The following is a 14,814-nucleotide window of genomic DNA, read 5'->3' on the forward strand; positions in this document are numbered from 1 at the left end:
TTTAAATCTGCCTCAAAGTAACAAACTAATGCAACTCAGTATTTTCAGTATAGACTATCAATGAATGAGAACTTTATCCCTCTCACTGTATTCTAATCTAAGATATGAGAAATACCACATAAAATTCCATTATTTTATAAGCACATTCATGACCTTTTAAAAGTATAGCTGATTCTTCAAGACCATTTGTTATCTTTATTTTTAGGCCAATATGAATATGAATCTAGTGTCGAATAAAAATCTGAAGTGGAAATTAATGTATCTAGTTGAAAGCTGAAAATTAGAGTTGAATATATTTATTTAAATGAGTATGTACACATACTGACAAATTAACTATATTTTTAACAGAGACAATTGCTTGTGTCTTTTCAGTCTATCCGAGAAGTCACAGGCTATGTATTGGTGGCTCTTAATCAGTTTCGTTACCTGCCTCTGGAGAATTTACGCATTATTCGTGGGACAAAACTGTATGAAGATCGATATGCCTTGGCAATATTTCTAAACTACAGAAAAGATGGAAACTTTGGACTGCAAGAACTTGGATTAAAGAACTTGACAGGTAGGAAAACAGAAAAAAATATGTTTTGATTATCAGTGGCATGTCTTATCAACACATATGGATATTTTTGGTTACTGTAGTATTAAAATGAGAAATACTCCAAAGCATCAAAATATCTACTATTATTTTTTTATGAGAAATGATGCCGTATGGTGCTCTTGCTTTTATTTACAGATTTTGTAAGTGTGGTTTGAAAGATACCATAATACTGTATCTCAGCAGAACAGAAGTGCGCTCTAAGGAAATGCTCAGTGACTGCAAACCTAGATACGAAGCAGGTTTAAGGATGTTGCTTGGTGGTCGCAGGTGAACAGTCGACCATATCATCAAATCTCTGCAATAACTCCACAGCTCTCACTCATGTTCAAGTTCAGTAAGACTCAAGCCATTCTATCTAGTTCAACTAATCTTTAGGTTTCTGTGCAATCACCTTATTTTTAGAAAACTAATTTATTCAGTTTCCATTTCTCCTATTCAGTAGCTCACTAAATGCCATCAGTAATTCTTTCTCAGAATGCTTCAATATCATCAGAGTGATTTTTCTCCACTCTAAGATTGGAGGTACATAATGTCAGCAACCTAGAATTATCATCTTGCCACAGAAAAAAACATTTTGAAGAAATTGATATCTTTTAAGTTCATGTAGTTCATTGTTCAGAAAAGCTCTGAAGGCTTTTGGTATAAACTTTCTACTCCAGAATTTTGCTGTGTATCCCTCTAAACAAAATGTGTTAATTAGTAATCCATACTTAAAAAAAGGAATAAAGAAGTCTTCACTATGACATTAATCTAAGTTCATATGATCTATACATTTTGCATCCAAATGTGATTTTATATGTATTTGAAGTCCACCCAGTGGTAATGGTTCTTGACATTGAAAAATCAAACATTTTAGAGATGCTGCCTTAGCATATTAAGTACAAAACAAGATGAATATGGTCAAGTTATAAGAATATTTTTAATATTCACAGTAGATATAAAATGTATAAAGTTAAAAGTTAGAAATAAGTTCATAGTTAGACATGTGAGATAATATTGGAATATTTTGAGTGAAGAATAGAATACTGATTATGCTATTTATTTAGGACATGATTGCTATAGAATTTACAAAATTATGGTGAATGCAAATTGTTCAGAATTTATAAATTCCTTCAATCAACAGGAAGGAACAGAAATTTATAAATCTCTTCATTTCATCAACATTTTTACTTTTCTTTCCTTCAAAGATAGTGTTCCTCTGAAGAATGGTGTTTTTTTTTTTTCTAAATTGCTACTTACATGTAAATAATGATAGGAGGAAGAATTTTGGAAAGAAATGAGCAGGGAAAAGCTGAATGATTGAAATTAGGAATCTAAAAATAATATGATTCAGTTAAAACTTGCATAGAAAATAATGTGGGATTTTTTTCATGATTTTTCTCTTGATTTTAAAATGAATAGCTTTCTTTCTTTCTAATACTTACATCCCAATATTAATCGATAGGATGTTGTAGTTGAGACATTTTTCATACATAAAGGTAATCTTTAAAGTGTTTGTACATTTATTTCTACATTTAATATCAGCATTAACTAAAATATTTTAAAAGGTCAAAATTATGCCACCTTTCAACATATCTTAGCTGTTGAATGAGTTCACACCACATTTAACTTATGACTTTCTTATACCAATATATAACACTGCTATTTTATTTATTTATTTAATTTTGGTGGTACTGGGGTTCCTGGAAACCCTTCTACCTCCGGGCTACACTTCCATACATATTTTTCATTTTTTTTTTAATTTGGAAACAGGGTCTCCTAAGCCAGCGCGGCTGACTTCAAACCTGCAAAACCCTCCTGTCTCTGCTTCCCAAGCACGGCAATTACAAGCATGCACCACCACGCCTGGCTTAACACTGCTATTTTATTTTATTTTATTTTATTTTATTTTTTAGTTTTAGTTTTTGGTGGTACTGGGGTTCCTGGAAGCCCTTCTACCTCCGGGCTACACTCCCCAGATGCATTTTTTATATTTTTATTTGGAAACAGGGTCTCCTAAGACAGCACGGCTGGCTTCAAACCTGCAAAACCCTCCTGTTTCCGCTTCCCAAGCGTGGGGATTACAAGCTTGTGCCACCACGCCTGGCTTAACACTGCTATTTTAAAAACATTATTTTTTTCTCTGTCAGAAAACCTTATAATATTTTCTGGTGTAGTTGTAGAGTTCGGTAATAAATTAATGATTGTATTTGTTCAAGAGTGATTATCAATTCACTTTATAAATATGAATTAAAATATGCAATAAAATAGTAGTGATTAGGACTTGTATTTTTTTAATTATTTCTATGGTGGTTGACAAATATATGCCAAAATTATTTTATAAGAAGTCTTGCATCACCAAACTTATTTTAGGTGATCTGATTAATATTATAGCACCAATTCTAAGAGTCAGATATTACACAATACATATACTTGGGTTTGTAATGAAGAATATATGAGGAGAGACAGATTATACTTGTTAATATGAAGAGGAATTTGGAATAAAATTGGCTATATAATAAAATCAGAAAGAGATAAATGTTCTAGGTAGTCTGGTTAAAACAATACGCAAATACTGTAATTCACTTCGGGAAATTAGATGTTTGTTTTAAGTTATTTGTTTAGGTGTTATACAAAGAAAGATTATATATATATATATATATATATATATATATATATATATATATATACATAGAAACTAACTTTCAACATTGCATTAAATTTATAACTCAGTTTTCAAAGAACTAACAATATCATCTGGGATCATATTAGAAATGCAAATTCATTACCCTCCCCCAAGACCTACTGAATGATAAGTTTTGGAAATAGGACCCAGAAATAGGTATATTAAATCCCTCTCCAGTGATTCTAATTAAAGGTGTGCTACCAGAATGGTAGAGCAATATCTTGTTAACCTTTTCAAACTTGTTTGATGCAAATAATTTTTATTCACGTATCATTTTGTAAAGAAAAGGAAATAAATAAGACAGGGTATATATGTTTAAAATAATGACAAGAAATATATATTATGCTAGGTTAGAATTAAAATGGCACAGTGGGATTCTGGAGAGAAAGTAATACATGAAATGACTTAGAGATGAGAAAAATGATGTGATAGATGTTCTGTATCAACATTTTGTCCAATACCAACTTTTTCTAATGATAACCCAGAACATAGACGGTAATAATTGGTGGTGAATTTTATGCTTAATAAAAGTTTTATTTTTAAGCACTGTAATAAAGTAAGTAAGTAGTTGGGGGGGATGAGAAGTAGGAAGAGTAATGCAACATGGTTAATGGTTAGATGCTGCGTAGACCAATGTAAGTTAACTTTGCTGGTAAACATTACTGTTAAGCCTGATGCTCACCAAAAGCAATTGCATGGATTAAAGACATCGATACCTACCTTAAATATTTTCAACTGCAGCTTTATTTGAAGACAAGAAAAACACTTTGCCATCTTTTCTGGCTAAATGAAAATCTTGTTTTACCAAACAGGGATGTAGAATCAGAAAAGTTCTGTTTAAGTGCCTGATCTGCCACTTACAGCCTGAGCTGCTCTCAGGCTCAGGTTCTTATCTTGACAATTTTGAAAAATATTCTATGTCATTGTGTTGTTATATGCATTGATCAAATAAAGTAGGAAACAGTCAGCTATAGTACCTGTCACGTCAATGATGCTTAGGAAACCTTAGTTCTCTTTCCCTGTGTCTATTTTGGTTTTAGCTTTCTTTTGTGTCGACACATTGATAAAAATACTGTGTTTTCTTTCGCATATTCAAATGGGTTCCTGTTGCTTCACTGGGCTTTGTGACTTGCTTAAACAAAAAGATGCTCCGAAATTAAGTGTTCCTTCTGATACTATTTTGAAACTACTTTGTGTGTAAGATCTGTTTCTCTGGCAGTGAGAAGCCTAAGGCTTGTCTTCATTTGCTTTCAGTAAGTGTTCTGTCTTGGATACCTCAGAGCACTTCTCTCCTCTTTCTCAGTGTCTGCTGCCAAGCAAGTGTTGTTTGAGCCTTTCATTTCAAATCTCCATCATCAGATTTTACTCTTCATTGGCTCTGACATTTATACTGACCTGGACAAGAGGCATATTCCTTCTGAGTTTTTTTTTTTTTCTTTCTGATTTTTGAGTGCTGTTCCATGAAAGGTCTTAGTAATGTTTGAGTGGGTTCAAGCAGGTTAGTTCTCGTGTGTGTGTGTGTGTGTGTGTGTGTGTGTGTGTGTGTGTGCACTTGCTTATATGTGTGTAGTACTATGAATTGAACCCAAGGACATTATACCTCTGAGCTATCTCCCAGCCTTATTTTATATTTTATTTGGAAACAGGGTGTGAGTAAGTTGCAGAGGACCTCACTAAATGCCTGAGGCTGGCCATGAATCTGCAATCTTCCTGCCTCAGCCTCCCAAGTACCGGGATTAAAGCTATGCACCACCATGCCTGGCTTGGGTTGATGCTAAACAGGATGATTGACAAATGTACTACTAATATTTACATTAGAAGAACTACTCAGCATATTGTGATGTTTGGACACACACACACAAAAATCTAATAATTGTTCAAGTTTAAGGCTAGATGACTTCAAAAATGAGTAGACCCACTCGGACATGGTGGTGGCGGCACGTGCTTGTAATCCCAGCATTTGGGAGGCTGAGACTGGAGGATAGAGGTGGACAGCCTCAGCTGCTTAGTGAGGTCCTTTGCAACTCAGTGAGACTGTTTCAAAAAATTTTAAAAAGACTAAAAAATATGACTGGGAGAGAAGCTTAGAGGTAGAATGTCCCTAGGTTCCATCCCTAGTACCATAAAAAAAAAGTAGAACCAAACCCTTATAGTAAACATTATACGAATCAGAATCTCTAAAGCTCACAATGTACTTAAACATATCGAAGTCAATCACTAAGCCAAGCAAGGGAGGGAGGGACGGGGAGGGAATGGGGTGGGATTGGGGTAGGGGTTAAATCAGCGATGAGTACATGTTTGTACACACAAGTTTTTTACCCCAATAAGTTGTATGAATATAATGCACCAATAAAAAAAATTAAAAAAAAGAAATCCTATAGAGAAACAAACAAGACAACCTAAAGGAGAAGAAAGGAGGGGGGGAGAAGGAAAATCTCTAAAACACACAATGTACTTAAACATATCGAAGTCAACCACTAAGCCAAGCAAGGGAGAGAGGGAAGGGGAGGGAATGTGGTGGGAATTGGGTAGGGGTTAAATCGGTGATGTATGTACACACAAGTTTTTGTATGAGCTCATTATGTATTTGCTCATTATGTATGAGCATAATGCACCAATAAAATATTAAAAAAAAGAATCAGGAAAAAGAGTGATACATTTTTACTTAGGAATCAATTTCTAGATTGGGTTCATCATTTCTTTTCTTTTCTTTTTTCTTTTGTGGCACTGGGGGTGGAACCCAGAGGCTATCTTCCTCTGGGCTATACTCCCAGACCTATTTTATATTTTATTAGAAACAGGGTCTCATTAAGTTGCTGAGAGCCTCACTAAGTAGCTGAGACTGGCTTCGAACCTGTGCGATCCTCCTGTCTCAGCCTCCCAAGTGCAGGGATTATAAGTGTGCACCACCACGACCGGCAAGGGTTCATCATTTCTAGAAGTGATATTTTAATCCGTGTTTTAAAAAATATTTGTGGCTGAGTGCAGTGATGCACACCTATAATCCCATTATTTGGGAGACTGAGACAGGAGTATCGAAGGTTCAAGGCTAACCTGAACATTTTAGGAAGATCCTTTTTTCTAAATAAAAATAAAAGAGCTGGGAGTGAAGCTCAGAATTAGAGCTCCCTTGGGTTCAATTCCCAGTATATGCATTCATGTAAATATTTGTATGAATATTTTCTTATCATGTCAGACAGTATTGACTAGAAGAAAGAAAACCACAATGATGTAATTGTGTCTATAAATGAATAAGAAGTTTTAAAAAGAGAAATATTAAAATTATGGGATCAAGGAATTATAATGGTCATTTCAGCAAGTTTCTCTGTCACTTATTCTTAGCTTTAGAGAATTGGTGATTAAACTCATAGAATTGAATGAAGACTAAATGAACTTTTTTCTTCTTCTATACTATAAATTAGAGAGCAGAGTGTCCATAGGAAAAGAAACATTGGGTTAGGGTGTAGCTGGGTGGGTTTCCAAGGAATGTATTTATCCCTCCCCTTTGGGATGAATCCCTTTCCTTCATGATGAACATATCCTCATTTATAGGATCTACTCAGACCATAAAATACAGCCCCTTTGATTAATGTCCCACTTAGTGATCTTGATGAACACTTTCACGAAAACATTCTGTTTAATCCCTACAGTATCCTTTAGAAAAACTGAGGGAAGCCTAGAATTATGGGAGTCTCCTAAGAAATTCCCTACTTTGAACATTAAACCTCTGTGAATATTATTCTTTGTTCTTAAGCTATAGTGATATCTCTCTGTTTCTTTCCCTAATATATATTCTAAAAAAACTTGTAAGGTCAACAATCCCATTATTATTATTATTATTATTATTATTATTATTATTATTGTTTTTGGTGGTACTGGGGGTGGAACCCACAGGCTTTCTACCTGTGGGCTATACTCTCAGACCTATTTTCTATTTTATTTGGAAACAGGGTCTAAGTTTCTGAGAGCCTAAGTAGCTGAGGCTGGCTTCGAACCTGTGCAATTCTCCTGTCTCAGCCTCGCAAGTGTGGGGATTACAAGCATGTGCCACCACGCCCAGTTAACAACACCCTTATTAAATTCCATTGCTTTAGTGCACTTTTCCATTGCTGTGACCAAAGTGCCTGACATAAACAATGTAGAGAAGGCAAATTTTATTTAGTTCACAGTTTTGGAGGTCTAGTCCATGGTTGGCCAGCTGCAAGGCGGAAACTGCAGTTGTGGGGCTTGGGCATAGAGAAAAGTCACTCTAGGTCATGGTAGCTAGTAGCACAGAATGAGAGACAAAGAAAAAGAGAATGAGGAAGCAGCCAGGGAGGTATATGTATAGTCCCCAAGACCATGCCCCCAGTGACCCATCTCCTCCTGTCACGCCTTGTCTTTGAACCTTCCTGACGTAGGGTCCATAATTTTAACAGGAGATTTTTCTTTGGGGGGCATTCTAACAAAATCATAATACCCATTTTTTACCAAAAGTGTGGCTATTTGCTTATAGAATTTAGAAAATATAGAACTTCTGCTTCTCAGGGTCTGGAATGCAGCTTGACAAAATGATTAGTTACCACTGTGGCTCTAATTTCTCTCTGAGGAAAACAGTAACTATCTTACAATACCCATGTGCCATCCTCACTCCTGAACATTAGCCTTTTCTGACTTGAACACACTGGAATGTAAGGAACTGACAAATTCTTTGTATCCATTTCCAGTCATCAAGGGAGGAGTGGCCATGCTGGGCCAGAACCACTGGATCACTGCACAGTCTAGTTTGCTGGCAGAAGGCTGGGAGAAGTAGGAATAATATTTAAGAATAACTTAAATCTTCATTTTAGAGGGATTGAATAGTATATGGAGTCTCTGGGAGGCCTCTACTAGAAAAATACACAAATACATGAATACAACCAAATGCATTTAATACCTCAATTTGAGGACATACCCCGAATATAGCAGACCCCGTACCGTTCAGTTCGAGTTGAGGAATGAGTTTACCTCTTATTCACTTCCAAATTTTTATCAAAGATGTGATAAATGTAACACCCCATATTTTGATGGAACTTACACTTCATAAAATGCTTTTAATTTCCTTTCTTTGCCTTGCAAAGCACAGCCCTATATTGCTGATCTGGCAAACAGCTTCATTGTAATTATACATCTAAGAAAACCTGCCCTAAGGCCTTGGGGCTATGAAGGTACATCTTGTGTTAAAATCTAGGTCTATTTTCCATTTATTTGTATTATGCCATTCCCAAGAACTGTTTAAGATAATTTCTGCAAGCAACACCATAGTGAGTGAAATGTTGAACTGGTTGCAAATGTAAGCAATCCAACTTTAAGCAAAAGGTTTCAAGATTGCATTTTAGAAATAGTTTTATTTTGATATTTGTGAAATACTTGAATATATTATAGATAGTAAGTTGACAGCAAAATACAAGCACACAAAATAATATTGCAAATACCAACTTTGATTCCACAGCGTTTGATCTATGAACTCATTCTAAAACCACTGCCACCCAATTGTGGCTTTTTAAAAATCACAGTGACTGAACTGTTAGCCCATGACTCATTTATTAGCTGACTCAATTTTACTGGTAAATGTTCAAGATTCTTTTGAATGATGTCAATTCAAATATTTATTAGCTTTGTTTTGTCCTACTTGTACATTCAAGACATTATGCTGAGATGTGAGTTCTTTTAAATTATCTCTACATACCTGTCTTGGCTCAGTAAATTTTATATTTCTGACAAATATTTACCCCACAGCTGCAGTGTTAAAGCATTAGGGAAGTGTCTTCCATTATTATTATTATTATTATTTTTTTTATTTTTTTTATTTTTATTCTTTTATAGTCAAGCATGTCTGCGAAGTGAGAGCATCCATTTTAATGTGTTTTATGCTAAACATTAGCAGTGTCCCTTAGAACTTTCTGTGAGGAGGGAAATGTTCTTTTTGTATAACAGGCCAGTGGGGCTAGGAGCGAACATATGGCTTCTGAAATGAGGCTAATGTGACTGAGGAAATGAATTTTTAATTCTATGTAATCTTAATTGATTTAAGCAGCCATATGCAGCTAACAGCAATAATGTTAGACAACATACTTTACCCAGCCCAGTGCAGTAGGTGAGGTTTGACAGCAATAACCATGGAGAGCCAGACTGTAGGCTCTGGATCTTCACTCTGGTGATCAAGTCCTTTCTGGGGGCAAATTATTCAACTTGCTAAGCTAAGCCTCAGTTTCTCATCCTTATATGAATATAATGAGAATTCTTAGTCCTAAGATACTTAGGACAATTGAGTTATAAATTGTATAAAGTATTAAGTTTACTTACTGAAATAAATATTCATTAGTGTTGTTTGAGAAGTAAGTATACTTTTATTTTTATTTTATTTTTATTTTATTAAATAAAAATATGGATGGAACCCAGGGACTTCCTACCTTCGGGATATACTCCCAGACTTATTTTATATTTTATTTGGAAACAGGGTCTCACTAAGTTGCTGAGAGCCTCACTAAGTAGCTGAGGCTGGCTTTGAACCTGTGCGATCCTCCTGTCTTAGCCTCCCAAACGCTGGGATTATAAGTATGTGCCACCACGCCTGGTGAGAAATATACTTTTAATTAAAAAAATCTACTTTTATAATTGAATAAATGATAAGCTCATATCATCAAATTGTAAAATGTAAACTCTTTTATTTACTATTTAGGATCTAGTCATATTTTATATTTGCATAACTCTGAGTGGTACGCATAGCTTCTAAATGTCCTTTAAGCTGCTAATTGTTACTGAGCTTAGGTTTTTTTTTTTTTTTTTACTTTTTCATTTAAAAAAATTTTAAAGTTCTTATATGTTTATACTTTTATTGGTGCATTATATTCTCACATCGTAGTCTAGTTCGGAATGATAGTAATATACGTGCACAGAGCACTTGGCGAGCTTTCCACTGACTCCTTTCCTACTCTCCCCTTCCTGTGCAAGATACTGAGATTGCACTGATATCCTCACATATGTACATAAGTCAGTAGAAGTGGTTTTGTCATTAATTCTTCCTCTCTACCTCCTCACTCTTTCCAAAACCACGCCTCTCTTTCTCTAATGAAATTTCTCCTTTATTATCTAAAGTCCCTCTTGTATCCCAGTTAATCCCTATCTTCCAAATATGAAATAAAACATATGTGTTTTATTTCACTCACTGTGACTGGCTAATAACACTTAATAAAATGTTTTCCAGGTCCATCTATTTTTCTGAAAATGACATAAATTTGTTCTTCTTTCTTGTTGAGTAGAATTAAATTTTGTGTATGCCCCATAATTTTGTAATCTGTTTATCTGTTGATGGTCACCTGGGTTGGTTCTATAATTTGGCTAGAACTAACATGCGTGTTTTCCTTTTCAAAAGTATGACTCTTTAAAAATAGAATTTCTACATTTTCCTTTAATTTCTATAGTATAAATTTTTAGTTAGAATTTAGCCCCAAAAGTTGTTTCTTAAAAAGATACAATTAAGGAAGTGTTAGAAGATTATAATTATTACTGTAATAAAAAACTATTTGAAAACTTTGTTATGAGTTATTTCTAGCATATTTCCCGTGTATTTGGAATTCCTCAGTTCATGTTGAAAGCTTCTTTTTTATAACATAACATTTATTTAGTAAAAAATGATGTTACATAAAAGATACCCTTTAGAAAAGTTTCCTCAAATAGATATCAACCATATTTCAGCAAATCTAAGTTACCATCAGTTGTAAGTATCATTTAGCGTTGATGATTTTAGGTCACACTAAAAACAGAAAAAGCAAAATACTCAACACACTTGTAATAACAGCATATGGGAGGCTGAGACAGGAGGATTGCAGACAGCCTCGGCTACCTAGAGAGGCCCTTTGCAACTCAGTGAGACCCTGTTTAAAAATAAAGAATAAAAAATAGGGCTGGGGGTATAACTCAGAGGTAGAATGCCCCTGGGTTCCATCCCCAGTACAGCAAAAGAAAAAAGTAAGAGATTATAAGATGTATCAGTATTTTAAAGACAGTAATAAGAAAATGCATATATTTTAGAATTGATACAACATAGTAATTTGTAAAGACAACATAGGTTCAACAAACATATTTTTTTCCTAGAATCTTAGCATAATTGCTATTATTTGTATTTTGAAACTAGATGCCTCTGAGCATATAAAGTTGCAGTAAAATGACCAATAGTTCCTAAATTGTTAATAAAGTTTTCCATTTTTGTATATTTGTCATAGTAGATCACTGAAAATTTTCCTGACCCAACCCTTTTTAATATAATAAATATTACCAGCCAGAAAGTTGTAATTATTATTTCCCTCTGAAATGTAGCTGATTTATTGCTACTATAGGCAAAAGATATGGAAATATGATTCAGAGGCTAAAAAAAATAATTTATTCTGGAAACTTTCCTGAAACCTTTCTCTCTTGATTATACATATCATTCTTGTAATCCCAGTACTTGGGAGAATGAGACAGTTGGTTCGAGGCCAGCCTTACTAATTTATGGAGGCTCTCCACAACTTCAGAAAACCCTGTTTCAAAATAAAAAGTAAAAAGTGCATGGGGGTATAGCTCAGAGTCAGAATGTCCCTGACTTTAATCCCCAGTACCACACACAAAAATATTCAAAACCAACCAACCAAACTTTTCATCTGAATCTGAGGTTTACTCTAGGATACCAGCATCTAAGCTTCTTTCTAGTTTGACCTGAAGTTCACCAAAACACTTTTCTATGTTACCCCAACTCAAATAATATCTTTCCTCATCTCTCCTTAATACTTGTGATCCATCTGGACAATATGTTTTATATCTTCTAGTTATAATTTTGGTGAAAGCCAAGTCAAATTGTTTTGGTTATGGCACTACAGTCATAACAATTTGGGGAAACCTTTCTAGAAAAAGTAAAGAAAAATATTGATTCATATGGTTTGCTGCCTTGGGAGACTGCCCTCTTTTTAGCATAATGAATGTAGACAGCCAAATATCTACATATAGATCTATCCATCTATCTCTCCACCTGCTGTTAATTATAGTAACATCCATAATCAATAAGCATTTACTTTGTAGAAGTAGTGTATCTCTCTTGTTTCTAGTTGTAATAATTATTAGATTCACTTGTCTTTAGGAGGATAATACTATTTCAGAGAAGAAGATAGAAGAGATTTTAAAACTATTAAAAGTCATGTAGTTTCATTAGGTTTAGAAACTTTCTAACTCATTCTTCCCACAGTTTTTGTTTGGCCTCAATAGAAACATATTTCATATTATTTTATTTTAGCTCACATTTTATTTATTAGAACATGTTTGAAACCTATAAATTAAATTATATACTATCTTTAAATATAGCAGATATGTCAGGATTAAATAACAATAAAAATCACTTAATCTATTGCTCTAAAAAAGCAAAATGAACCAATAAAAGTAAAAGTATATATATATATATATATATATATATATATATATATATATGTATGTATATATGTAATTTTTTTCGTGGTACTGGGGATGGAACCCTTCTACTTCCGGGCTATACTGCCAGACTATATTTTATTTGGAAACAGGATCTCTTAAGCCAGCGCGGCTAGCTTCGGACCTGCACGATCCTCCTGTCTCTGCCTCCCAAGCGTGGGGTTTACAAGCGTGTGCCACCATGCCAGGCTAAAATTATATTTTTTTAAAAAAGCGAATTGAATCTAGGGTGGTGGTACATGCTTGTAATCCCAGTACTTGGGAAGCTGAGATAGGAGGATTCCATCCTCAACTACTCAGTGAGGCTCACAGCAATTTATTAAGACCCTGTTTTAAAGTAAAGAACAGCTGGGTGTGGCATATGCTTGTAAATACATACATACATACATATATATATATATATATATATATATATATATATATGATTAAAAAACAGGCTGAGAGTATAGCTCGAAGCTAGGATGCCCTTGGGTTCAATCCCTATTTCCTTTAAAAAAAAAAAAAAGCAGAATTGGAGAGAATATAGAATGCAATTTGAAGATGGAATTTAGAAATTAATATCTCTCTTGTGTTGAAATTGAGTCTCCTAAAGGATAATTTATACAAGATGAGTTGTTTTCCTTTCTTAGTGTAGTTCTCTTCCACTGCCTTCTAAAATATGATGATTCAAGATAGTAAGAAGAAGGAGGTAATAGTTAAAAATACCCTTCCAAAGCATGTATCAGTTTATATGTGAATAGATATGCATTCTCACTCACCAGTAGGAAGATTTGACAATATAAGGAAATGCATGTAACACTGTACATTTATTTAGAGGCCAAATTGTAATCTCAAGTCACCAAATACCTGTGAAATATTATAAAATTTGATATGAACTGTTTAGTCTTATTCAAGGAATACGTTTTATTATGTTTGGCAAAGAAAAGAAAGGACAGATAATGAAGTAGAACTTGACATACTTATGGGTACATCTTTCTATCACACAGATAGAAAACCGAAATGAAACAGGAGGCAGCCCGCACCGTTCATCTCATTGTTCATACAGTGAACTTGGGGCTGAACCTCACATCTATGCGTTGCGCTGTCACTGCATGTACTCAGAAATTACATGTCATCATGATAAATCTTTGTAATTAAAATTGTATCATACTTCAAATGCCGGCTTATGGCGCTCAGGGAAAAGGGGTGAATCAAGAATTAGTGTCTTGGCTCAAGTGCCTCTTGAAAATTGAGAAAACCTAATTATCACTCGTGTAAAATAAATACATCCGAGGTCACATACGCATTATTAACTCCTTTGTGACTTTACTGAATATCATCAGTATATAAGTGGCCATCCCATTGTTTTATGTATTTAATAGTATTACTTTGGGCCGTGATCTCTTCCATTGCATTGGCAGACCATACAATATGAAATACTGAAAAAAGAATTCAAACAATGGTATTTGGTGAAGTGTTTTTATATCACTTTAATGTACAATCTGAATTTAAATCAAGGAGAGATTTAATGTAATTTAGTTCATTTACATTTAAATCCCTTTCTTCTGAATCACAATCTTAGATTTTGAAAGGTGGGGTAAACAATAATATATAATGCTCAAATTAATAGAAATTGCAGCTCCTAACCTGTTTCTGAATATCACATGGAAATGTAAACAGAGAATAATGGCTCCACAATTTCTTTTATTCAGAAAATATTTATAATTATAATTGCAAATTACTATTTAACCCTACTAGTTTAGACAAGTTCTTTGGAAAATAATGTAAACGATTCGCAAAACCCAAAAGATAAACATTACTAAAAATCCATACATGTTTACAGTATTTACATAAGTAAAACCAGTCTATTTGTAAGCACATTTACAGTTGCCAGATTAGCACTTCTCTTATGAAAAAATACACCTTTAAATCACTTGCAATTTTAGATCAATCACCTAATGCCTCCTGTGCTACATATTTTATTCTGATATGAAAGAAGAATTTCTTTCTTTCTTTTATTCAATAACGTCTACCTGCCTTCTAACTTCTAAGGCAAATGTGTTTAACATTTTCCTAGGGTTCAAGATCCTTCTTT

General features: G+C 34.0%; 1 protein-coding gene across 2 annotated transcripts in view; it reads left to right on the top strand.

Moving 5' to 3' along the window:
- ERBB4 (erb-b2 receptor tyrosine kinase 4) overlaps positions 1-14,814 on the top strand; it is a gene marked incomplete at both ends in the record, with an annotated part of 1,174,461 nt that overhangs the window by 626,472 nt on the left and 533,175 nt on the right. For both annotated transcript variants that reach the window (XM_080689981.1, XM_080689982.1), the window contains one exon: positions 373-559. In XM_080689981.1, coding sequence (XP_080546107.1) covers positions 373-559 — 187 coding nt within the window. The remainder of the gene's footprint in view (positions 1-372; positions 560-14,814) is intronic.

This window comes from Muscardinus avellanarius (assembly GCF_963383645.1).
Source record: "Muscardinus avellanarius genome assembly, chromosome: 2".
NCBI lineage: Eukaryota > Metazoa > Chordata > Mammalia > Rodentia > Gliridae > Muscardinus > Muscardinus avellanarius.